Below are 26,472 nucleotides of genomic sequence, written 5' to 3'. Positions count from 1 at the left end.
ATAACTCTGTAACTCAGCAAAACCAATGTCACGAGTCTGTAATCTGTTTATAGTGGGGATGATGAAGTATTTATTCATATTTTAGTTAAACACATCACAATAGTTACTCCATTTGGCGAATAATAACTTTGCTTTGCCTGCTTTGATATTATTGTCACATTATATAATTGAACGCTCATTGTTCCTGGCTGTATTTTCAAGCTTCTGTATCGTTTACCAGTTGCTTCCTATAATACTCTTGAAATATCATTTGCTGAAATAAATAATGAAGCAACTATTATCAAGAAAACCAACAAAAATTGCTATAAATTGATAATGCAAAATAGTAAACATTTTGCCATGGATAAGCACTTGCACAAATCTGTGGCTAATCAAAACAGGAAAATATGAGCAGTTTCTTAAAATAAAGATATTAATAGCCCAGAATTTGCTTTAAAAAGAACAGAGAGCTCAACAGCACTCACCGTTGTTCGTGGCAAAATCAAGGAGCAAGTTCTGGCGTTCGCACACGTGCAGTGAAACGTGGAAATCCAAAACTTGCTCCTCCTGGTTCGCCGGCGAAATGACAGCTTCGCATTGAAGGGATATCGCCGGCTGGAATCAACAGAATCAACGGACCAGCGCCAAGTTGCTCTCCTGCCCAGCTGGAAAGTAACTAATATTGCCACAAAACAGGTATGCTTAAAAATACAGGTCTAAGCTAAGTTTTAACTGTGTGGTAAGTCTTAATGACTGCCAAACAACTAAAAATTAATTTTTAAAAACGTGGAGACTCATTACTCCTTATTTTAATAGTTTTTGGTTATTTAAAAAAAAATTTAAAAACATTTTTTTAAACTTTTTCCTTCTGTCTCTTTTATTTAATTTGATTATTTCTTACCCTCTCCTTTTTTCGCTGTCTATACTTGTTTTTACAATGATTTTGGTATTGTACCTTTCTCTTCCTGGATTTCACGTTCCAGCTTGCAGAAACTCTTCGCAGCTTGTCAAAAATGCTCCAATCTTGCTGGTCGAGGGGAGAGAGTCATCCTCTCGCTTCTCCCAGGGTCCTAGCTTCCCTGGAGCTAACGCTGGGCTCTTCTCCGCTTCCTATTAGAGGAAGTGCACCCAGTAAAGACAGCCGCGGTAAGTTAGTAAGTTAGTGGGTTAGTATAAATCTATGGAGCGGCGAGAACTGTTGGTTCGCCGCTCAGAGCAATTTGTGGGCCATTGTTTAATGTGGCCAATCTGAAGCAAGACTGCAGATTTTTTTCCTCTGGACAATAGATATGTGGCATGAGTCTTTTTATGAAAGTTACTGTTAAATTAATTAACTCCTTTAAAAAGGAGCTGGAGGAATAGCTAATTAATAAAGGGACTGAACATTCCAAGGGTAGATATAGACATCTGAGGATCAAATGCTCTGAAACCCGATGGCTCCAATCCTGTTCGGACCATTTAAATGTCACCTGTGGAATGCAACTATAAAGGGTTGAATAATGTTGATTATTATGATGTTGTAATCTGCTGGGTGCTTTGCTTGATTACAACTGGGGTTCAGAGAGAACTTCCAGTTTGATCTTCTTCGATATTTTACTTGTGACTGTTCACTTCCCTCAGAAGATTAAATAAATTGGGGAGAGTGTACAATGGTTTAACTTACACATGCGGGTAATTCTAACCTAATGCTCCTGGTGGGAAACCGATAGGATGGGATCGGCCACCCATTTTACACCCTGCCCGATTTTACTTTTCCATTGACTTCACTAAAACGGGCAGCCGATACAATCCTGTCAGTTTCCCGCCGGGCGGTTAAAATTATCACCATAGTCTGTTCAAAGGAGCAGGCTCGATGACGAAATTATCTCTGGCATGTTTAAAATTTAGCTTTAGTTTATTAGCTGAAAGTATATGTTATAATTCACCAATTTCTGGCTGCCTGCAATTGAGGTTACCTAAGCAATGGTTGAAGGCTTTTGTTAATTTGCAATCTTTTACAACAACAGCTGTTTTAGCTCCCCTGCTTTTTGCTGTTATTTAACGGCCTCTCTCCATGTTTTTTTGTCTTTTCTGAAGGCACTGCCTGAACAATTAGCAAAACATTGAGAATAACTTTCATCTTTTGTCTTTTTTCATTCTTCTCTCTTAAATAATTCTGTAATCAGTAGTGTATTTTGGATGACTTTCATGAACGTATCATATCAATCACTAATGCAACACTGCAATTGATTATTTGAAGCACCAAGTGACAGGGAAGAATGGACTTTGAAAACAGCAGAATTAATGCACTGTCAAATCTAAATGAAAACTGTTTCTTACTTCAGGTTCTAAAATATCTGGACTATGTGTTCACTGGGGTCTTTACATTTGAAATGGTGATAAAGGTAAACACTCCGACTGGATTCTTATTGAATGCATGAAGTGTATCATTTAATTATATTTGTAGTCACTGGCTGGAATAAATAACTTGAAATCAATTTTTTTTGTGATTAATGAGGGCAGCTGTTTGTTGAATTGAGCTTAAAGGTTTGGTTGTTTGCATTTAATGAGCCATGTACTGTGATAAATTTGTGTATCAGGCATAAGTAAATTAAATAAAACCAGAAATTTGAATATTTTTGTTCAAAAGCATCAATTTTAGAAATTGATTCATGATTACATGCTGTAAATTATGCAACACAATATTCGTGTTTTTTTTCCTTCGAATTTTGAACAGCCCTTCAAAAATTCCTGTTGCGTGTTTTAAGTTGAAAAGTTGTGTGAATTTTAAAACTGGTGTGAAACTGGGAGAATCAAAGCATGTTCTGACATTCTTCTTCCATGGGTATTAGGACTATCTTCATAGTCTTTTGGTACAGCTTCACAATCCTTCTGCAATGCTTTTACAGTATTGCAGAATGAATCCATAGGCCTAGAAATTTGTTGGCGCCTTGCCTGTTTTACAGGCGTAAAATGGGCGCCGAAGTGATCATATGGACTAGGGCCTCTAACATGGCATCAGAGAATCTGGGTGCCCTTTTCTAGTCATTTCTTCCAATATGGGATGTTTCCCTTTAAGAGGTGCTGGTTGCCTTTAAGTGGTGTCAAAGATGCTCAATTTCACCCCCCCCACCCCATAATAGGCAAACAGCCAATGAATAACATGTGTCGTGCTGGCTGCACGCCTGAGTTATTATGATGAGGTCCCAGCACCAATTATAACATGATCCCTGAGACCATGTAAACAAAGAGACCACATGAGCATACAATGGCTCACCCCCTGCATACCCATTTTTGAGCACAATCTAATTTCTAGGCCATAGTCTTTGAGATCGACGAATGCTTTATATGGAGGGGCCTATATCAGAAATAAATTGCAAAGAGTTGTGTTTTTCAAGTGTACATGTTGATTTAACTTTGTTTCATTTCCTTTCATAAGATGATTGATTTAGGCCTGTTACTTCATCCTGGCTCTTATTTCCGAGACCTGTGGAACATTCTGGATTTCATTGTAGTCAGTGGAGCTCTTGTGGCTTTCGCTTTTACGTGAGTAACACCTGTCCATTTTAGCGTTCAGAGTTCACTCATTGTCTGTTTTTTAACCCTTGTAAACTATTAGTTAATTGAAAATGTCACTTACATCTCACAGATTCAATGCTGCTCAGTTAAATTATTCAAGTGTATTCTGTTTATGTTGATCTCGGAAAATGTTTTACATTATTTTATTTATTTGGCTCTCAAAATGTTCATTTTTACCCTGTTTTGCTCAACGAATCAAAGAAATCAAGTTGCAGAATCTTGATGGAAATTTTCAGCCATAACAGGGAGAATTTTAACTCCCGGGTGGTTGGCTGGCAGAAAACACTGGCCTGCTGCCCGGGAGGTGCCACAAGAAGCCGGGCCTCATTAACACAACTGCAGCAAGATGCCCGCTTGAAACGGACATCCAGCGGCAGCTCCCCAGGTTCTGGTTGGCATATATCGGGCAGCCCAGAAGCCGCCCAGCCAGCATTTGGGTAAGTCGTAGGGGGAGGAGTGGTGAGAGGGTTTATGAGTGTAGAAATGGGGGGAGCCCAGGGCAGCAGTGGCCCAAACTTTCTTTGTGGGGCTGAGAGGAAACAATTGGAGGGGGGAAAAGGCCCCACAAAAATAACTTTTACACTTACCTGTAAAGGTGGAGGAGTTAAAATTCCCCCTAGTATTTTGGCAGTAACCATTAACAGCCTATTTGTTTTTGCTTAAATCTTCAATACCCCAAACTTAACACAGTTAGTCAGCTGCAACCAAATTAATTAGGGGATTTGTTTATGATCCATTTTCAATGTGAGAGCTAATACTCATTTTTTGTACTCCAATTGGGTTCATTATGCATTACTGTTAAAATTATGCTAACCGGCCAATATAAGCCAATGAGACAAAGTAGGAAATAGTCCAAACATCCTGCCCAGCAACTTCCTCTGCATCGAAAAAAAATCGACAATAGATCCAATGCATTAAACATGTTTCCGCAAATACCATTAACAAAATACCCAAGAGCCTGACCAATGTGAGACTCTGAAAAATTAATAAAAGAATAGCATCAGTCCTTCATTGTGAATCATCTGAACAGAGCATTCTGGTCGTTAATACTCATCACGATGTCTGCAAAAAGGCGAGGAAGAGACTGAAAACAGTACAAAACTGCCAATAAACTCTGCATTATATATCAAAATAAATGGATTCATGGGAGTGATTCCAGGGCAGTGAACTCATCTTTAATTTTAGATGATAATTACAAGCCACTTGATCTGTGCCTTTGGAGTTTATGACTGCATTTTATTAAATTGCTACCTTGTAATCACTCTGGAAAATCCATTGTTCGCCACATATAAAAATGGCAACATTTCTGGCACAACCGATCAATAAAGTGGAACAAGTTCACTTCCAAGTCCTGTTTTTAGAAAACTGGATGTTGAACACATCCGTTGATATGTGAAGAGCTGAGGTATGACCCTGAGATTTCAATTTGCATTGAAAAACATTAGAAACAGAAGCTTATGCAACAGTCTAAAACACACTTAATATTATTTCAATGGAAGTCACTCGAAATGATTATGCAGACTCCACTTCTTGTTATGTCACCTGTAATGCATCATCATTATATCTTGCTACATTTTAACAAGTAACAGGAACTATCAATGCTGCTACTTATCATTAAGACCTTATCCAAATAAACAGACACAATTTTGGGGGAATTTATGAAACCTAGGTGAAAGGTCAAGTTCAGGACACCACCAAGTTGAAAAGCATAGAAAAGAAGTTGAGGTAATTCATGAACTAGTGATTAGATGACGCAAAGCTTGGGTTTGGAATACCTGTAGATTGTCGAAGGAATTGAATGCTGAGAGAGGTAAGGGCTTTCATAGTTTCGTGGTCTTGGGAAAGAAGGATTAGAGTAGAGGACAGTGCAACAAGTCAAGATATAATGACCCACTTGTACTGCAAGAGGGATGGAGGCAGGGAAAGTTGATGAGTGTGGAGTGGAATCATCAATAAAAGAATGGATGAGGCTTGATGATGAGTGAAGGAGATCATTGATCTGGGGAAGGAACCCAGAGTGAGAGACAGACAAAGAAAGAAAGAACAGAACCTTTGAGCTGATGGCAAAACAGTCAGACGATACGCCATCAGTAAGGCAAGTGATTTGTTATGGCATGCCATCTTGCATCAAATCACAATTTCCAGCACTCACCACAGTGCGATCCTCTTGCAGCAATTTTTAAAGTCAAGCAAGGAGGCCATTTAAAATATTGGCCTGTCACTCCATTCATGTTCACTTCTCTGAGGCTCCTATGCTGCTGATTGTGAACCTGCCAATTATGCCGACACATGCCTTTGATATCAGTGTTTAGTTACCTCTCACACTGATCCTATCGTGCAATGGAAGACTGACTAATGAGAGGTAAGCCCACCAAGTGTATCCACCTTGCCTTGTGCAGCTGGACTGTCAAATCAACCATTTTATTCTTCTCTAACCTTGTAGCTGCATGAAAGCAGTTTGAGGTGAAATCCTTGAATTCATTTGCTACACTAATTTTCCTACAACTGCCCCCAAGTGTCCTGATTTCCCCCTCCAATTGTCTTGCAATTTTTTACCATTCTTTGCCACACTGAATCACTTGCCCTAGCCATCATCTACTATCAACACAAAGAATAATCCGAGCAGCATTTATAGATAGCCATGCAGCTAGGTACCTTCAACATAGATTGGTGAAAATTACATATTGGTAAAATATTTAGAGGCCATCAAATGTTGTGTTGGTTGGACTTGTTTTACAGCTGCAAAATGGGCAGAATGGGGGCCAATTTCAGGGACCAATGTCCTGCGCCCCAAGAGCACCTGACAGACATTCAACCCGATATTGGGTCGGGCCATTCTCATTTTTTGGCATCAATCAAATCTGACATCCAGAGAGGCCACCTAAAAATGGTGCCAGGCCCTTTGCATAAGCCATTGAGGGGCCTAATGCCTATTTTCGGACCCCTCTGGGTAATTGGGCTGCCACCAAAAAGGTAAACAAAACATCTTTTTAAAAAGTTTAATGTGGAGCCAGTTGGAGCAGAGGTGCTTCTCCCGGCTTCATGGCTGTCCTGAGGGCCACTGCCAACCTACGGTCGCCCATTCTCTTACCCAGCCCCCAACCTGAGGGCTGCTGCTGGCGAGGCAGGTGAGCTGGAATTGGATCCCTCAACATGGGCAAGCTGCCTCTATTAAGATGAGGCCTGAGGACCAATTTTAGGTGGTCTTCTGGCCGGCCTCTTGTGGCACATGCTGTGTGCGCACCACCCAGTTCACACTCAAAAACGGACACAAACCAATTTATCACCTCTTTTCATGAACTGTGCTGCTAAAAAAGTGGGTGGAACTCTTGGGTCCAATCTCTTTAAACAATGAAGGTTATTCATATCACTGCTTGCAGTGTGATAGTTTGCCTCGTGCAGTAATGTTTTATTCCTTGACGAAGATATTAAGTTGTCAGTTTTGATTGATGCCAAAAGATGAGAATGCTAAACGGAAGTTAAAAATGACTTTTTTCATAGTTTGGGCAGAAAAAAAGAGTAACACATTAAATTTTAAATCACCCTAATGTCATTCAAACTGAGCATCTTTTGCAGTGCAACATCATTTTTTGTGTTACATTGGCATTTTAGTGACATGAGAAAGCAGCCTTGATAATTTAAAATAAGTTTATTTAATAATCACAATTTAATAAACATTTTTGCACACTTATTTCATTTGTGTACTTACTACAAAGTTTGCTTACATCTTTCTCTGTCAATAATTGAGGCCAACCTCACCAGTAAAATATAAATGTATATTTCATAGTTGAACAATATGTATCTTCAATATTTAATTTTCATAATCATTTATGCTTCTGTTATAAACAAGCAATAGTGATAGCCATCGATTTTTAAACAGCCTGATTTGAAGAAAAAAATCAAACCCTGTTTAGCAAGACAAAAGATTATTTCTTTATGCACGACAAATGTTGATGACATATTCAACTCTCAAAAGCATATTTAAGTGTTGCACTATCTCCTGACAATTGCTCTGGGTTTTTCCTGTTTGTGACATCAACATTAATTCTCAACTTACATTAAAAAAATTATCCAGACTGACATCTGCTTGACGCACCCTTCTTTCATTAAGCAGACAAATAGAAAGTTTCAGCATAGCAACAAAAGCAAGATAAACAGCATTGTGCAATGACCTCATTCAGGAAGAGCTGCAGTGACAGCGGAGGTGTTAAGTATACTTAGAGTGGTGGTAAATTATTAACCATGCTTTAATAGCACAGGAAGCAACACCTATGGCAAAGAAGCATTTTCTCCATTTTAAATCAACCAACTGCACACACAGGGTGCATGGGCTTGCAATAGTTTTCATGTGTTCATTGTGACCAACGCACTGCAGCTGGTATAATTGCTGCCTTTGTTAAGCAAAATGTTTTTATTTTAGAATTTAGAATATTTTAGAAATATTTTAATGCAGAGATATTTTGATCGATGAACTGCGCAATTTGAATTTTTTTTCTTTCAGGAGATACTTTGAGCTGGTCAAGGTGAGGGATAACAGTGTGGCTGTAGTTTCATCCGCTTTGTTGCACTAAGTGTTGACAATGACGTGGGTAACGCTTTGCTTCCACTGTGCCAGCTCCGAAGAATTGCATCAATATATTTCCATTTCCCACAGCCAGCCATCCTTGTGGCATTCTGAGCATTGTTTCCAATGTATGTTGAATTATGTGGAATGGACTTCAATGTTATGAGAAATTAAAACTGCTCAAACTCATGTCACCTCGGACCGCTACAGTCAATAGAGATAGGAACTTTCATCCAATCAGTCTGGGTTGAATTCAGACTCAATCCTTGTAACCAAAAGGCCAATGTTCCCAACCAATATGTCACCCAACCCCCAACAATTAACAAACTAATTAATTAACAATTAAAGAATCTATGATTGATCTTTGTTTTTGCTGTTTTTGCTGTTGTCTTGAAACTGACCTGTTTTTTTTTTCCCTGAATGTGGGATCTTAACAGGAGTGTCCTCGGGTAAGAATTTTATTGCAGCCTTAGAAGAATATACATATTCTTGCTTCTGTGATTATGTATGTGTGGATGTGTACAGTGTATGTTATTTTCATTAATGTATGTGTGATGTATGAATGATTGCATGTATGTATTTAATGTTAAAAGATAGATCATAAAACCACATTATTGCAATTCAAATGAGAAAGTCTACATATACTAACAATTTCCTGAACAAATTTGAGATGATGTGTGGTAAAGTCAGTGATTTTGTAATATTAAAAGTTCTTTAGAAGATAAAAACAGTCCCCTGCAAGATAAATTGGTTGTTGGTTATCTAAACCCTTTCTTTCCTTATTTACATGAAAGAATATCAATTGACTTTAAAAGTCACTCCACTGTAGAAGTTTTAGAATAATTATGGCCATTTGTTATATTAATTTTCTTACAGCTGGGTTTTAAGATTGATGAGAAAAATAATTTGAGGAACTATATATTTGCATGTAATCTTTTTTAGAATTCAGTTTCAAATACAACAGTCATTGTGTATTAAACTTATTCACCTCTATTAATATTAAAAACCCTTCTCATTTCATAATAACCATATCAGACATTTCAATAGGATGAATACAAGTCTTATTTGGATTAATTCATCATGGAACCATTTCAATTCAAGTTACAAGCACCATATTGATAACGGAATATATTACCCTGCACAAGGAATTTGTTACCTAATATATTGTCACAGAATCTGAGTCCTTCTCGCTACCAGTAACTTTAAAAAAAAAGATTACCTCTTCTTTCTTTTTTGTATGAACAGATCTAAGTTCTATCAGAGTACAGAGTTAGTGACTCTGCTTACTGTGATAGAAACCAGAACCCAAAGGATTAAGGGATAATTTGCCTACCATTAGTAGTTATTGGTAGTGACCACCAGGACTTTTGTATTCTCATGATGTAATTAGATCAGTAATGACCTCTTAGTCGAGAGGAAAAAAAGTTGGCAATCTGAAATAAAAAATAGAAAATGCTGGGAACGCATCGTAGGTCAGGCACGAGGAAGAAAGGTAACAGTTCATGTGGGACCCTTCAACAGATCTATGACGAAGGGGCCCTCCCAGAACATAGGAACAGGAGTAGGCCATTCAGCCCCTCGAGCCCGCTCTGCCATTTGATAAGATCATGGCTGATCTGTGATCTAACTCCATACACCTGCCTTTGGCCCATATCCCTTAATACCTATATGAGCGTATCTTTCCAGATGGTGACTGAGCTAGCATATGTTCCCAGCATTTTCTGTTTTTATTGCAGTTTATTGAATCATTGTTGTGATTACAGTGTATCCATGTTGAAGGTGTATCAGATTTTCTGAGTAAGAGATGTGAACATTTATTGGAATTGTGCACGATAGGAGTGTGGATGAAAAACAATATAGTGGGGGAAAATAATTTATTTGGGAAGCTACTGCTGAGCATGTGTGGAATAATGGCTGGTCTAGATATGTAGTTCTGAGTTGGACTTCCTCCATTTTGTAAGATATGAGGCGTAGAGCAAAGAGGGACTCTGTGCACCTTTTAGAATTAACGCCGACCATCTGATTTACATATCTCTAATCTAAGCAAGTTGTATTAGAATCTCATTACAGCAAATAAGATTTAAGGATTGAGAAATAAACAGAGAAACAACGGAGAAGGAGGGTGAATTAGAGTGGGTGAATTAGAGTCAAATCACGTGCAGAAAGAGAAATCAAGAGAGGGAAAGAAAGATTGGTTGAAGAAAGAGAGAAAAAAGAGACAGAAAGAAAAAGTAAAAAAGACTGTCAGTCCAGCCGTTCACTAAGGTCCCACGTACCCTGCTTTCCTCACCACGCCATTATCAGCTTGCACTTCCAACAAATTGAGCTGAAGGGTGCAGAAAGAAGTCTAACTAACCGGGCACACCGAGAGATGCTCCACTCCAGCAACATCTGGCCCATAGAGATAGATTAAAATCCAAGAGAATAAACTAAAATTCTATTTGCAATAATAGGAGATCTTAACTTCTTTACTCTGTATTCTAGTAATTAACGACATGTTAATCAGATCCATCCCCAGCCATACCACAAAGGCTATGGGCTCCGACAACATCCCGGCTGTAGTGCTGAAGACTTGTGCTCCAGAACTAGCCGCGCCTCTAGCCAAACTGTTCCAGTTCGGCTACAACACTGGCATCTACCCGACAATGTGGAAAATTGCCCAGGTATGTCCTGTCCACAAAAAGCAGGACAAATCCAATCCGGCCAATTACCGCCCCATCAGTTGACTCTCAATCATCAGCAAAGTGATGGAAGGTGTCGTCAACAATGCTATCAAGCAGCACTTACTCACCAATAACCTGTTCACCGATGCTCAGTTTGGGTTCCGCCAGGACCACTCGGCTCCAGACCTCGTTACAGCCTTGGTCCAAACATGGACAAAAGAGCTGAATTCTAGAGGTGAGGTGAGAATGACTGCCCTTGACATCAAGGCAGCATTTGACCGAGTGTGGCATCAAGGAGCCCTAGTAAAATTGAAGTCAATGGGAATCAAGGGGAAAACTCTCCAGTGGCTGGAGTCATACCTAGCACAAAGGAAGATGGTTGTGGTTGTTGGAGACCAATCATCTCAGCCCCAGGACATTGCTGCAGGAGTTCCTCAGGGCAGTGTCCTAGGCCCAACCATCTTCAGCTGCTTCATCAATGACCTTCCCTCCATCATAAGGTCAGAAATGGGGATGTTTGCTGATGATTGCACAGTGTTCAGTTCCATTCGCAACCGCTCAGGTAATGAATCAGACTGAACCTGCATGCAGCAAGACCCGAACAACATCCAGGCTTGGGCTGATAAGTGGTAAGTAACATTCGCGCCAGACAAGTGCCAGGCAATGACTATCTCCAACAAGAGAGAGCCTAACTACCTCCCCTTGACATTCAACGGCATTACCGTCGCCAAATCCCCCACTATCAACATTCTGGGGGTCACCATTGACCAGAAACTTAACTGGACCAGCCACATAAATACTGTGGCTACAAGAGCAGGTCAGAGCCTGGGTATTCTGTGGCGAGTGACTCACCTCCTGACTCCCCAAAGCCTTTCCACCATCTACAAGGCACAAGTCAGGAGTGTGATGGAACACTCTCCACTTGCCTGGATGAGTGCAGCTCCAGGAACACTCAAGAAGCTCGACACCATCCAGGACAAAGCTGCCCGCTTGATTGGCACCCCATCCACCACCCTAAACATTTACTCCCTTCACCATCGGCACATCATGGCTGCAGTGTGTACTCATCTACAGGATGCACTGCAACAATTCGCCAAGGCTTCTTGGACAGCATCTCCCAAACCCACGACCTCTACCAACTAGAAGGAAAAGGACAGCAGGCACATGGGAACAACACCACTTGCATGTTCCCCTCCAAGTCACACACCAACCCGACTTGGAAATATATCGCCGTTCCTTCATCGTTGCTGGGTCAAAATCCTGGAAATGTCTACCTAAGAGCACTGTGGGAGATCCTTCACCACACAGACTGCAGCGGTTCAAGAAGGTGGCTCATCACCACCTTCTCAAGGGCAATTAGGGATGGGCAATTAATGCTGGTCTTGCCAGTGACGCCCACATCCCATGAACGAATAAAAAAAAAAATTAATTGTCCATGTAAATGAATCAGAAGTTGTAGTGGATAGGATGGGTATTAACCCAACAATTTCGTATGCATTTCCTCTATAACTGACTTATTATTGTAAAAGATTTATACAAGATCAAAATCACTTCTGCTTTTGTTCATGTATAAAGAGACTTTATTGTAAGGCCGATGGTGGCAAGTGCACAAAGGCGTTCAAATAGTTCAAATTAGTAGTATAAGAATATCAAGAAAAAAAGGCCCATTTGGTCAGTTCAGCTTGTTGCTTCTACTGACTGGTGGTGCAGTCTCATCCCCTCTGTCGTTATCCTTGGATTCATCCCCAACCCAAACCCTTTCTCTTACAGTTATGTTCTGGATGTCAGTTTGTAATTCCACAACACCACTGTGCCCTTTTTCTGAAAAAAATATACCTCGGCAGATCCAGCATTCAGTGCCCCAGGCAGGAGCTCTTTCTGTACATAAATAACACTGCATGGGACTCATGTTTTTACCTTTTCCCTGTGCATCCACTTTGCATACCATGGAATTAATAACCACAGAAAGCAGGTTACTATTGTTTACTTTTAAATGTCGCTACCCGTTACTTATTTACCCCTTATTATTTCATAAATCTGGTCCTTCTGTGCTCTCTTTTATGATGGAGAATCATTTGAGTTCTGCTAGCCTGTTTTTGCTCTAAATTTAGGAATTAATTAATCTCCTCTGCACAGTTTCTAACCATTAAATGTCCTTTGAAGGTAAGGTAAGTTAAATGTTTCATTATAAATGGCAGTCTCGCGAATGTGCTTTTGAGTTAATACCAGGTTCTGTGACGTACCATTCATTAGTCCGGTAAGACAATCCACTGTTGCTTATTAATCTTTGCCTTATTAATAATCATCTCATACAATAGTTTTAAAGGTCAGTCCACAATCATTCCCAAACCCTTCTTCTGTTCCATTCTCTTAAAACTGCATCGATTCATCTTGAAATACAGCTTAATATTATTTCTACACACCATAGAATCCAGATTATAAATTGTGCCAGTATGTAAATCATGCCTCTATTTTTACATTTTACCGAATTCCCTATAAAATCAAGCCCATATATTTAAAGGACATAAAAACAAATGTGAGAGTATAATTTAAACAATATGGTATGCACATTATTTTGCATTTATTTGTGTTAACGTTAATAATGTTATTTATTCATGATAAAACTGTTTTTCCCAACTGTTTTATTTATCCTAAGGGAACAAGGGAAGTGATAACTGTGGACCAATTGTTGGGATGAGTTCTGTGAATACAGTGGGGACAAAGGCTGAACTAAGATATAGTTACAGCAGTGCCAGGAGGATAAGAAATAAAATGGGCAAGTTAGAAATTATGGTAAACAGGGAGCTAATAGAATAGTTACTGATGCCTGGCTGAAGGAAGAAGATCTGTGTGGAACAAACCTACAGGAAAAAGAGAAGGAAAGAAAGGGATGTGGTTGCATTGTTTATCAGGGAAGGTTTATACATTGGTGAGAGGAAGGAACTAGGAATTGGCACAGAATGTCTTTCGGTGGACCAGGGGTGACAGAAAGGGGAAAAAGATAATTTTAAGGTTGAATTGAAGACTGAACAGATAATCAAAGGTATTAACAACAACAACTTGCATTTAACGTAGTAAAACGTCCCAAGGCGCTTCGCAGGAACGTTATCAAACAAAATTTGACACCAAGCCACATAAGGAGATATTAGGACAGGTGACCAAAAGCTTTGTCAAAGAGGTAGGTTTCAAGGAGCGTTTTAAAGGTGGAGAGAGGTAGAGGGACTCAAAGGTTTAGAGAGGGAATTCCAGAGCTTAGGGCCTAGGTAGCTGAAAGCATGGCCACCAATGATGGAGCGCAGGAGGCAAGAATTGGAGGAACGCAGAGATCTTGGAGGGTTGCAGGGCTGGAGGAGGTTACAGAGATAGGGAGGGGCGAGGCCATGGAGGAATTTAAAAACAAGGATGGGATTTTAAAATCCAGGCATTCCCGGACCGGGAGCCAATGTAGGTCAGCGAGCACAGGGGTGATGGGAGAATGGGACTTGGTGCGAGTTAGGATACAGGCTGCAGAATTTTGGATGAGCTCAAGTTTATGGAGGGTGGCAGATGGGAGGCCTGTCAGGAGAGCATTGGAATAGCTGAGTCTGGAGGTAACAAAGGCATGATTAAGAAATTGAATTTCAGGACAGCAGAACTGGAGGGGTTGAAATGTTGTACGAAAGGAATAAAATGGGAACTATTTAATAGGAGGAGTGTGGAGTGTTTTCAGCAAAGAATTTTTATTACAAAGGCCAGTTTATCATAGATAAAAGTCAAGAAGCAAACAGGAAAGTAAATCCAACATGGATGAGAAAAAGAGTCAGGGGAGACATTTGGGAGAAAGAACGAACATATACAGGGAAGGAACAAGGTCAGAGGAATAACAACATCAAACAGAAATAAGCCCAAAAACTGATGAGATGCAAAGGGGAACATGAGGGGAATATAGTGGAAATATAAAGAGCAATAACAGAGCCTTCTGTAACTTTATCATGAGCAAGAGAAGGGTACAGTGGGATGTTGGATCATTTAACAGTGCCAATGGGGTGATAACTGAGGACAACACTGTGGAATTACTAAATTATTATTTTATAACTGTTTTTATCCTTAAAGGATGGAGGTGTGGCTGAACTGAGAAAGATGTATAAGGGAGAGAGTGAATTGGAAACCCCTAGTATCACAAGGGAAGATGTAGTAGAAATTAGGAAACTGAAGATGAACAAGGCTCCAGACTTTGCCAATTTGCACCCAGGGTACGGGTGGGGTTAGTTGAAGAGATTTCAGTTCCCCTCACCAATACTTTTGTCAATGTAATTGGGCAATGTCCCAATGGGTTGGAAAGTAGCAAGTGAGACCCCATCTTTAAAAAGGGGCAGGAGATGAGCATATGAATTACAGACCTGTTTGCCTTATGTTGATTGTAGGGAATAAGTTTGAGACTTTGATGAAGGATAGCTTAAGGAAGCATCTGGAGAGACAAGGTCTGATTAGAGAGAACCAGCATGGACTTAGAAGGGGCAGGTCATGTCTGACCATTTACTGGAATTCTTTGAGGAGGTTACAGATCTGGTGAGGGTGAGGCAGTGGTTGTTATCTGCCCAGATTTCAGGAAGGTATTTGACACTGTCCCACATAACAGACTTAATCACAAGGTGCGTACCCAGGGGATAGATGGCAAAGTATTAGGCTGGATTGATGCACTGCGAAAGGGTGAAGAACAAAAGATGTTGTTGCACGGGGAGGTGTCAAAGTGGAAACCAGTTGCCACTGGAGTCCCACAGCTGCTGATGTTGGTTATTTTTATAAATGACTTTGAGGATGGAATATTGTTCAAAGTGTCTGCATTTGCAAATGACACCAAATTGGGTGCAGTGGTCAATGGTGCTCATTGATGTATGATAATCCATAGGACCTGGGGAGATTAGGTCAATAAGCAGAGAGATGGCAGATGAAATTTGGTATGGATAAATATGAATTGATGAGATTACGTGAAAGAAGTGCAAATGTGGATTACACATTAAGTGGTCACATGCAAGCGATAGAGATCGAGCAGAGAGAGATCTTTAAAACTGCTAGTTCAGTTTTTGCTGGTGGTGAAGAAAGCAAATAAAATGCTGGAATGTACAGTTAAGGGTGTGACATTAGGTCTAAGGAGATGATCTTGAAGTTGTATTAAGTACTGTGTTCAATATTGGTGTCCGTATTGAAGGGTCCAGAGGAGGCTGATTCCTGAAATTAGATGGCTGAGTTATGAGCAGAGACTGTCTGCTCTGGGACATTACTGTCTGAAGAAGAGAAGGATGAGGGAATCTTGACAAAAGTCTTTTGAGATTTTTATGGGTATGGAAAAATTGGATCCAGGAAAGTTCTTCTTTGAGTACGGATTTGAGGACAAGGGGACGCAGTTTAAAGTTAAGGGTGTGAAAACAAATTGGAAATCTCGGCAATATTTTTTGTTAGGAAGACGGTGATAGAATTATGGAACAGGTTACCAATGGGGGTGGTGGACCAGGTTCCTGGTGGGCTGGGGATAGTGAAGCAATAATTCATAGCTGGTATTCAAAAAAGACTGGAGACATTTCTGTTAGGAAGGGGATAAAGGACTGCTGGATCCAAAATCACAGTAGGGAAATTGGTTAGGAAGGTTGGCTGGATGGACCAAATGTCTTCTCTTGCCCAAAATATTACTGTTACTACGTATGTTACTGCCACCTGCCACTCATTTGGCCAAATGCTGAGCTCTTTTGAGCCATTTGGGTAATTTGAGTTTCAGTGATGGATTTCGCCATCCCGCATAACTTTGTCTCATGAGAAACGTTAGAATTCATGCTTTTACTATTCTCAATTAGGTTGTTAAAGCAAAGTGTGTGAGAGAGGTCCAAATACTTGGCCTTGAAAAAACTGTTATTCCCCAGCTTCAGTAATACTCATTTATAATTACCTTCACATATTGTGTCGACAGTTTTCGATGCATTTTGATATCTACTCCTAATGTTATGAGCTAGAAAAATAAGTTAAAGAATTAGCACACAGACATTTTTATTTCAATTTTAATTATTGGACTTACAAGTGCTTTGGTACTGCTGTTTAAAATATGTCAAAAAATCAAGTATGTGTCGCTGAGCAGGGAGTGAATTTTAAATATGAGACTACAAAATGAATAGTTTATTACCAGTTAGTATTAATATATATTATAAAATGCTGGCTGTTCTGTTGGCTGAAAAGCTAGATATTAATGAATGCTTAATACAAGCTCACATTTCGAGCAGAACCTCTTCAGTATTTAAATCGTTATTTATCTGCTAATGGTCTCAATAAGTACTTCAGCATGTTTTATGCTGGAATACAGGACTGAGCTCATTGAAGTACCTCCGACTTTTAGCACTTCTTTATTCCTGCGTTACCCAGGCTGAAATGTTTTTTCTGACTTGGTGCGACTCTTTGGAACTCTGTCTGTGAACCTCTTCACCTTTGCCCCTCTCTCGCCCCCTTCAAAAACCTCCTCAAAATCCATCTCCTTGATCTGAGCTTTGGTCATCTTTCCTAATCTCTTTTCTGGCTCAATGTCTGTTTTCATTGCACCCATTTGTGAAACACCTTGGGCCATTTTTTTTAAGTTAAAGGTGCTATATCAATGAAAATTGTGATATTATCGTTGCTTTTACTTTGTACTTGTTCTTGTTAAAGCAAAAGAGCAAGCTGTCTTGATCTCCATTGTGTGCTGAGGAAGTCGAGCTTGGCCAGGACAGCAGTAAGGGCAATACAAAAAAGGAGCAAACTTTGAACTTATACAGTGCCTTATCACATGCGTGGGTAAGCACAGCAGCAATTTTGAATGCAATCCAAGCAGAAATGAGATGAATGACCAGATTCCATGATGCTTTTTGAAGAAAAGCAGACAGAACTCCCTGCTCTTCTTTGAATGGTGCCATTGGGATCTTTAACATCCTCCTATACCACCACAACAGGCAAGCTGCCTCCGATTAATGTTTCATTTGAAGAATACCTTTGATGGTGCAGCCCCCCCTCAGTATCGCATTAAAGAATGCTAACAACCGAGCTGACCTCAGTGCCCCATGGCTACTGAAGGGAATAATCAGCTAGAATTTCATCTAATGATCACTATGCAGTGATACCTGGTAGAAAGTATGCATGTGTAAACATTGAATGGGATGAGTATTGGGCTCAGCTGTGAGGCCCTGCATGGCAGCATAGCTTGCTGACATTCACTGTCGAGGCTCACATTTGAAGAAGACTCAATTGAGCAAGGTTTTGAAGAACTGCCGATTCCTGTGGAACCCTAAGCAGCAGGGCCTACAGTAGAATAGGAAAGAAAAATCAATTTGATGACATATTTGCACATCTTTTCAAAATGATGCATCCAAAGACAGATGTTTAAAAGATTTGCTGTTTAGTGCTGTTTAGATTTCCTCCACTGATGACTGTTAATATCAAAAGGACAAGATGGATCGTAAAACTGCATGCCTAATTAAAGTCTACATACAATTACTCTCATTATTATTTACAGGACCAACCTGCGTAAATTGAATGGGTAGGAGAATATTGGCATTATAAAAATTATACAGTGAAATGAGTTTAAATTTTAAAATGAATTGAATTGTAGTAACATTTCCAAGTAATTATTTGCTGTACAAATAAGGGTTATCCGTAATATAAGTGAATATTTGAAAATAATGGTGTGCAGGTCAAGTAACCATGCTAGACTGCAGTGCTTTGCTGAGCACCGTACCATAATAAATCATTCATCATGCTCATTAAAAGCCCTCCAGTTTTTATTAGAGTAGTTTGAATACTATTTGTTCCTCGTCAGTCATGCAAACTCATTATTGGATCATTAATGTGAAACAGTCTCTTCAACTTATGTAAGTATCATCCAAACTGTGGAGATGTTTGTTTTGCATGTTATCGTAAAAACCTTTCCATCTTTCCATGAGTACGAATCTTTTCCCTAGTTTTCTGCTTTTAAATGTTTTCTCATTTTAACTTTGTACATCCATTCCCTTCTATGATTAAAAAACTGAATGATTTTGCAGTTTATTGCTTGTAGCTGTCAAGGTTCAGCAGAGAGCAATGTTGTGCTTTCAGTTTTAGTAACATTCCAGTACTTCACTGTCAGTTACATAGTCACATGTAATTAACAGGGATACAACAACAGCTTGTATTCTTCAAACTAGTGAAGAGATGAATGCTGTTCCTCCACAGCATTAGAGAAAGGCAAAGCAAAAGAAACAATTGCAATCTTAACAGACTGGAATGTGTAACATAAAATTACACTTGGTGGACTGCCAGAACTCTCATTTTGGAAGTTTTACTTCCAATACTGTTCCAAATTTATTTCCATATATTCAAACAGTTTCTTTGACTTTTCTATGTCGTTCTTCTACCAAGAGTCTCCTTAAACCTCTCTCTCCCTGCCCCCTCCATCGTCACCTCCAACAAGAAGTGCAAGAAGCTCATGGAGTTCTTTGTCAGTAAGATTGAGACTATCGTTCAGCTGCCTCAGTTGCTTCCCCCTTCCACTTGTCCACCAAACCAAACATTCTCCTAGGTTACCTCCACCCACCAAATCAAACCAACTCCTAGGTTCCCTCCACCCACCAAATCAAACCAACTCCTAGGTTCCCTCCACCCACCAAACCAAACCTTCTCCCAGGTTCCCCCACCCACCAAACCAAACATTCTCCTAGGTTCCCTCCACCCACCAAATCAAACCAACTCCTAGGTTCCCTCCACCCACCAAACCAAACCTCCTCCTAGGTACCCCCCACCCACCAAACCAACCTCCTCCTAGGTTTCCCCCACCCACCAAACCAAACCTCCTCCTAGGTACCCCTTGCCCAGGCCCTGAACCCATTTCTCTCTCCATCTACATGGGAGTTTCTATCACGTCTCCTCTCATGCCATCTCTAAGCTCATCTCATCCATGAGACCCACCTCCTGCTCCCTTGACCCCATTCCCACTAAACTGCTGACCACTTACATTGCCATCCTGACCTCCATTCCAGCTGACATTTTAAATGGTCCCCTCCCTTTCAAAACTACTGTCATCATCCTCTGCTCAGAAAACCCAACCTCAACCCCTTTGTCCTTGCAAACTAGTGCCCCATTTCCAAAGTCCTTGAATATGTTGTTGCCTCCGAAATCCGTATTCATCTTTGCTGCAGCTCCCTATTTGAATCTCTCCGATCAGGTTTCTACCCCTGCCACAGCCCTAATCAAAGTCAGAAATGCCATCCTCTGCAACTGTGAACATGGTGCATTATCCTTCCTCGACATTCTCTGCAGCCTTTGACATGGCTGACCAGATCATCCTCTTCCAATGCTTCTCCTTTGTTGTTTAGCTCAACGGGCCTGCCCTTGCTTGGTTTCACTCACCTATCCAATGATAGCCAGAGCATCTCCAACAATGGCTTCTCTTCCCATCCCCGCACTATCATCTCTGGAGTCCCCCGAAGATCTCCCCTTGGCCCCTCTTCTTCCTCATTTACATGTTGCCCATGGCAATATCAACTGCAGACATGGGGGTTAGCTTTCACATATATGCTGATGACATCCAACTCTACTTCACTGCCGGCACTCTAACCCTGTCCATTGGCTCTAGTTGTCAAACTGCTTGTCCGATATCTAGTCTTGGATGAGCCGCAATTTCATGCAGTTAAATATTGGGAAGACAAAAGCCGTTGTATTTGGTTGCTTCACAAATTCTGCATCCTTGCCACTGATTCCATCCTCCTCCATATCTCAGACTGAACCAGGCTGTTCATAACCTCATCATCCTATTTGACCCTGGACTGACCTTCCGTCCATCTATTCCCTCCAAAACAAAGACTGCTTGCTTTCACCTCTGTAACTTTGCCGACCTCAGTCCATATCTCAGCCCATCTGCTGCTGAAAGCCTCATACATGCCTTTGTCACCTCCATGCTGAACTATTCTAACGTTCTCCTGGCTGGTCTCCTATCCTCCAACCTCTGTACTCTGCTGCCCATATCCGATACTGCATCAAGTCCTGCTGACCTATCACCCCTGTGCCTGCTGATCTGCATTGGCTCCTGGTCCCCTGCACATTTAAAATTCTCATCCTCGTGTTTAAATCCATTAATGGTTTCACCCCTCCCTATCTCTGTAACTTCCTCCAGTCCTACACGCCGCCTCTGACTCTGGCCTCGCGCATCTCCCTCTCCCTTTGCCCCTTCCATTTGTAGCCATGCCTTCATCCACCTAGGCCTCATGCTCCGGTATACCCTCCATCTACTCCTCTTTAAGATCGTCCTTAAAACACTGCTCTTTGACCAAGGTTTTGGTCATCCCTCCTCATATCCTGTTTGGTTCTGCATCCATTTTTTTTTATTACACCTCTGTGAAGAGCCATAGGATATTTTTCTACATTAAAGGTGCTGTGTTAATGCAAATTGTTATTGATGCAGCATCACTGAGATGATGCCCCCAAAACATTTTTCTCCCTTTACCACTCTTCTCCTGAAGGTGGCGACTCTATGCTGGGGTCCAATTCCACAGGGACCAACAACCTTGGACAACCTCATCCAACCAACCATTTATCCAAAAGTGAGTATTACTGGTCTATCCTGAAGTGGGCCACCTCACATCCAAGTCTGAGCCTGATCCTAATCCTATCTTTAATCTCCATCCACACATATACACTTCCAGCAGGGAATCCTGATCAGTTTTCCCTCTCCTCAGTTCAAGGGTGCCGAGGCCAATTGTGAAACCTCTCGCTGCTATCGTGGCTGAGACCAAGTAAGTTAGCACAGATAAGGGACTGGATTTGGGATCTTGCTAACCAATATAGCTCAGTAGCACACCACGCACATTTGTACTGTGAGCCAGCGGGAGAGGGTAAAGTGGAAGCTTAATGATGCTCAAGTCCTACATGGTGGTTCTAAATGTATTTTATTCAGCAACTGCATTTTCATCTTTAGTGTTGTGTACATTTTGTATTTTTGTAACAGTACTGCATTGAATTATTAGGTCGCAGTATCCAATTAATAGGTTACTGGAACAGAAATGCATTGTGTTGAATCTTCAGCAAAAGTATAACTTTTGTATGTTAAAACCAGACTTTACAAATAGAACAGACAATATGAGGGCATGGCATTGAGAAGATGTGTTTTTAATCCTTGATTACCTTTCTGTGACGAGGTTCAAATTTATGTACAACAATGTGCATTTCTATAGTGATCCTCACGTCCATGAAGATGTCTCAAAAAGTGCTTTAAGGAGAAGAAATCACAAATGGTGAGCAAGAGGAAAAAGGAAACACTTGGTGTTAAGTTGGAGGCAAGGTGGAATGGAATGGTTTTGAGGAGGTTTTTTGAAAGCAGGGAGAGAGATGGCAAGGCAGAGTGAATTAGGGAGAGTGTTCAGAGCAAAGGAGTAGAGTGGCTGAACAAGTGGCTTCTTGTTGGTGGAGAGGAGGACATGGAATAACCAAGTGTTAGGGAAGCAAAGGGTATGTGTTGGCATGTGGGGACAGTAGCGTGACATGAGGCCATGGAAGGATTTGAAAATGAGGACAATAATAGTAAAGTTAGTTGGGGCATAAGAGCTATTATTTAAATTAGATCTTACTACTTTAGCATTAACATAATAAGGATAATTTGTTCTAGATTGCATGTAAGGTTCCCATTATGGCCACTTCAAAGCTTGTAATGACCTTAATACCTGAAATAGCAATGTACTGGCATTACTATTATTTGTATTCTATAAATTTCATTATTCTGTTTGGACTCTGTAGGAAGCATTGCAGTGAGTATATGGAAGCTGTCAGTGTTCTTATCTTTTGAATTTAGTACCAGGCTGATCAATCTTTTGTTGTACTATATTGATGTTGATTGAACTTGGAGCTGTGTTTCATTAAGTGGTCATGATGCAATGAATTATCAGAGCTACAGTTTCCCTTTAACACTTCTACCAAATCTATATTCCAAATAATGTACATTTAAGGAGGGAGAAACAGAGTTAATGTTTCAGGTCTATGATCTTTCATCAGAACTGAAATGTTAACTCCGTTTCTCTCTCCACAGATGCTGCCTGACCTGCTGAGTGTTTCCAGCATTTTCTGTTTTAATTTCAGATTTCCTGCATCCACAATATTTTGCTTTTGTTTTAATGTACATTTAAGCTTTGGTTACTGAAAGAAATATGAATCTTGTACTTAACTGTATTGTAACAGTTGTGGGAGTAGATGATAGCTGAATTTTGGTTTCAGCCTTAGTTATATATTTGAGGGATTGCTGTGTCAAGCTATTGATTTAATATTACCAGCTGATATCTATGCCCTTCTGGCATAATCATAAAATAATACATAGACTGCAGTTGGTTTGGTAAGTTATTCAGTTTGAAATCATGTATCATACAAATTGTTCATGTGAACAGCTTAAGACTTAAAACACACAGTGAATCATTTAATGCATGAACTACCTAAGGAAGTTACAAATAACAAATAGCAGGGTTTTATCAACACTTATCCCATTAGACTGATGAATTTAAGGCTCAGTGCATAATTGTCACTTTGTCGGGAGTGGTATTTGTATGTGTGCAAATGGTATTTGCCACTGAGTTGGAAACAGATTCCCCTCTCCATTAATGCAGGCACTGTGAAGTTCAGTGTTTGGCTTCTGGCTCAGGATTTGAAGAGGGTCGAGGTAGAGATCAGCAAGAATTGAAGGCAAACAATTGCAAGTGGCTGACGGACCAATTTCTGCTAATTGTCTAACATCTGCACAAAAATGCCCTCCCCAAAACAGATACAATCTCTTAAAAAATTGTGCATGGCAATATTCTTTTTGTTATCAACACATAGAAAATCTGCAGGTAATTTTTTATTTTGCTTTTACAGAGACATGTATCAGGTTATCAAATTGCTGCAACAATCTTAGAATGGTGTTGTAGAGAGTCTCTATAATAAATCAGTTCAACTGTTTGAATTAGATCTAGATCTATTGTCTGACAGTGCCAATTAAATTATCATTACCTGCTTGACAAATGAGATTAGATGAACTCATCGATTGTGGTTGGGCTCAGCTTTAGCCCCATAATCTGAATACTAAAGCTGTGGTAGGCAAGTAAGTGAAGCTAATTATAGTTATGGAACAGTTTCACCCACACTAAGGAACATGGGTAATTATTACCACCATTTTGACTTTTGTCTCCTGGAGTGAACAAACACATCACAACAAAAAGGCCAGCTAATCACCTCCCACTATAACGCAAGGTACCAGATTTAAATTAGTAATAAAGAGAAATAATTATATATATCATCTACCATTGCCTGGCAAAGTTAATTTTTAAAATATCATCTGTCTTTGCTGCTATTGCCACAGCTCACAACTGGTCACTTAGTTTGATGGCATGGAAACTTACATTGAAATGCACATTTTGGTATCCCTCCATCCATAGTTTCTTCCACCACACCTTTCTTCTTTAAAGGAATATTTACCAAGTGTATGTATTTGGGGAATGAATCATGAAATGGTCCACTTTCAGTTCAGATTTAATTGATTCTCAATACTGTTACCTGCCAGCAGATAATGTTGTTATCACAATACCACCCATCTTGGACAATGATTCCAGGTCTTGGTGGTATTGCTTTCCATTTTTTATTAGGACTTTAAGGCCATGATCATAGTGTCTGTAAACAGAACTCCATTTTCCACTCAGTGGATGATACAGTTTGACAGATAATTAAGAGTCCCCAGATTTTGCTTTTACACACATGGCACAGTAATAACCACAGGATTGAAAAGAATTTCAATACAAATCAAAGAATTTATCCTGTGAAAATTTGTTTGGGTGGTAAGAGAGCAGATAATGAAGGTTTCATGTAGAATTTATTACAATTTTTCCTAATACAATTTAACCTTTGGAATTCAATGGATTTGAAACAATATGTGATTTGTTTAAATAAAATAAATATACAAGGAACTATTGAACGAGCTTCATTACAGATTCCTAAATGAGCAATGATTAAATGTTTTATAAATTAGCAAAATATTTAACAAATTGATTTGCGTTCTAAAATGTATTAAGTTAAAACTTTATAATGTCACTTTAAATCTGTGGATGTGAAAACAATGTTGGACCATAACTTCTATGTTGATGTATGCTACAATCAACTGTCCTTTAAACTGAAAGTGCATTGTCCCCTCTATGTAAGGAATTGGTTAGATATAAGTAGACGTTTCTCTGCTTCAATAGCATGTTATTCTTTTTGTCATTCTTGTTTATTTTGTCATTTATCACAGAAATGTGACTTTTCATCCGTCTATAACCTTCGCAATTTTATTTCCAATTATAAGTATGGTCCCCAGGCATGCCTGTATACTGAAATATGTTCTGTACTCTGTGTCCAGTTAGTGCGGCACAGAACGGATGAAGGTAGACTTCATTCAATCATGTATCAATCCTGGTCTTTTCATGTGTAGCGGAAACAAAGGAAAGGACCTCAACACCATCAAATCACTGCGAGTTCTCCGGGTTTTACGGCCACTGAAAACCATCAAACGTTTGCCAAAATTAAAGGTATTTGAATTTTTGCATTATTATACTTTTACAATTAAATCTTTCCAACAAACTTATTTGTAAAATCAAGAAGTTAATTGCATTTTTCTTTTACTTATGCAACCCATCATTTGAGAAGTTATCCTTTCTTTGTGCCCACTGCATTCTGACTACAAATTATTTACTTTTTTAAAAAAAATTGTTGTTTTTCAAAATTCTGGCCACTTGCTTCATTTGTACCTACTTATCAACTTCCTTTCTGACACAAAAATGGGTTAGATTGTACATAGGGTTTCCAACCCTCCAGGATTGTCCTCGAGTCTCCATGAATTAAAGATTAATTTCCAGGACACTGCAGCGAGCGACCCGGGAGAAAAATCATAAGGGCGTCAAAAAAAGTTTTGTGTTTGTTTCATTTTCTTTGAACTTTCGTTTATTTGATATAAAAATATTGGAGATGGGGATAAAGGCTGTTTGACTAACAGTCAAGATTCATCCAATCGAGTAACGAAGAGTCTGTTCACTCTCCAATTGCCATGGGAAGGCGGGGCACTGCAAGGATGGACGTGTTGGGCAACCAATGGCGGGAACGTGGGGTGGGGCAATTGGAGGCAGGAGGTCACGTGCTGAAACCGCCAGGAATACGTTCAACCAGAATTGGCACCCCTAATTGTACAGTGCAGCAGCCACATAGTTTTATTCGTAGTTCCACAATGTATTTTGCATTTAATGAAAATATGTCATATAACTTGAGTAAGAGTTTGCCTGAATTGAATTTTGGGCAGGAAATGTGAGGCCAGCTTGCGAAGGTCCTCTCACACCACTTTGGTACTGGTTGCATTTTAATTGGTGCAAAATGAAGTTTTACAAAGTGCCCAATGGCCAGATCAGCTGGCATCTTTTTGAGACTTAATTTTTGGCTTTTTAATGTTAGCAAAGAGTTGATAATTCTATCAGCTGTGCCCTAACATAAAAGTGTAACTTTCATTTTACCTGTGGGTGTATAGCCTCGCCTTCTCTGGTTAGAAAGAGATGCAAAGCTGTCTGTATAACTTGGGTCGGTTATCTCAACAATGCTCTGAACTGGTATCAGTTTTAAATTAACTATATTTGCAACATACCCAATGTTATGATCTGATTAGAAGTTCTGACTAAGTGGTTTTTAAATGCAGACTGGCACTCAGTAATG

At 39.9% G+C, this 26,472-nt stretch overlaps 1 protein-coding gene across 1 annotated transcript in view; it reads left to right on the top strand.

Moving 5' to 3' along the window:
- cacna1ba (calcium channel, voltage-dependent, N type, alpha 1B subunit, a) overlaps positions 1-26,472 on the top strand; it is a 518,974-nt gene that overhangs the window by 405,187 nt on the left and 87,315 nt on the right. Inside the window, exons 25-27 of the mRNA XM_067969602.1 lie at positions 2,304-2,363; positions 3,398-3,504; positions 25,208-25,304. Coding sequence (XP_067825703.1) covers positions 2,304-2,363; positions 3,398-3,504; positions 25,208-25,304 — 264 coding nt within the window. The remainder of the gene's footprint in view (positions 1-2,303; positions 2,364-3,397; positions 3,505-25,207; positions 25,305-26,472) is intronic.

The sequence above is a fragment of the Heptranchias perlo genome, chromosome 31 (assembly GCF_035084215.1).
Source record: "Heptranchias perlo isolate sHepPer1 chromosome 31, sHepPer1.hap1, whole genome shotgun sequence".
NCBI classification, from domain to species: domain Eukaryota; kingdom Metazoa; phylum Chordata; class Chondrichthyes; order Hexanchiformes; family Hexanchidae; genus Heptranchias; species Heptranchias perlo.
The sequence above is the reverse complement of the archived record's forward strand: the minus strand, read 5'-3'. Positions and strand labels throughout refer to the sequence as shown.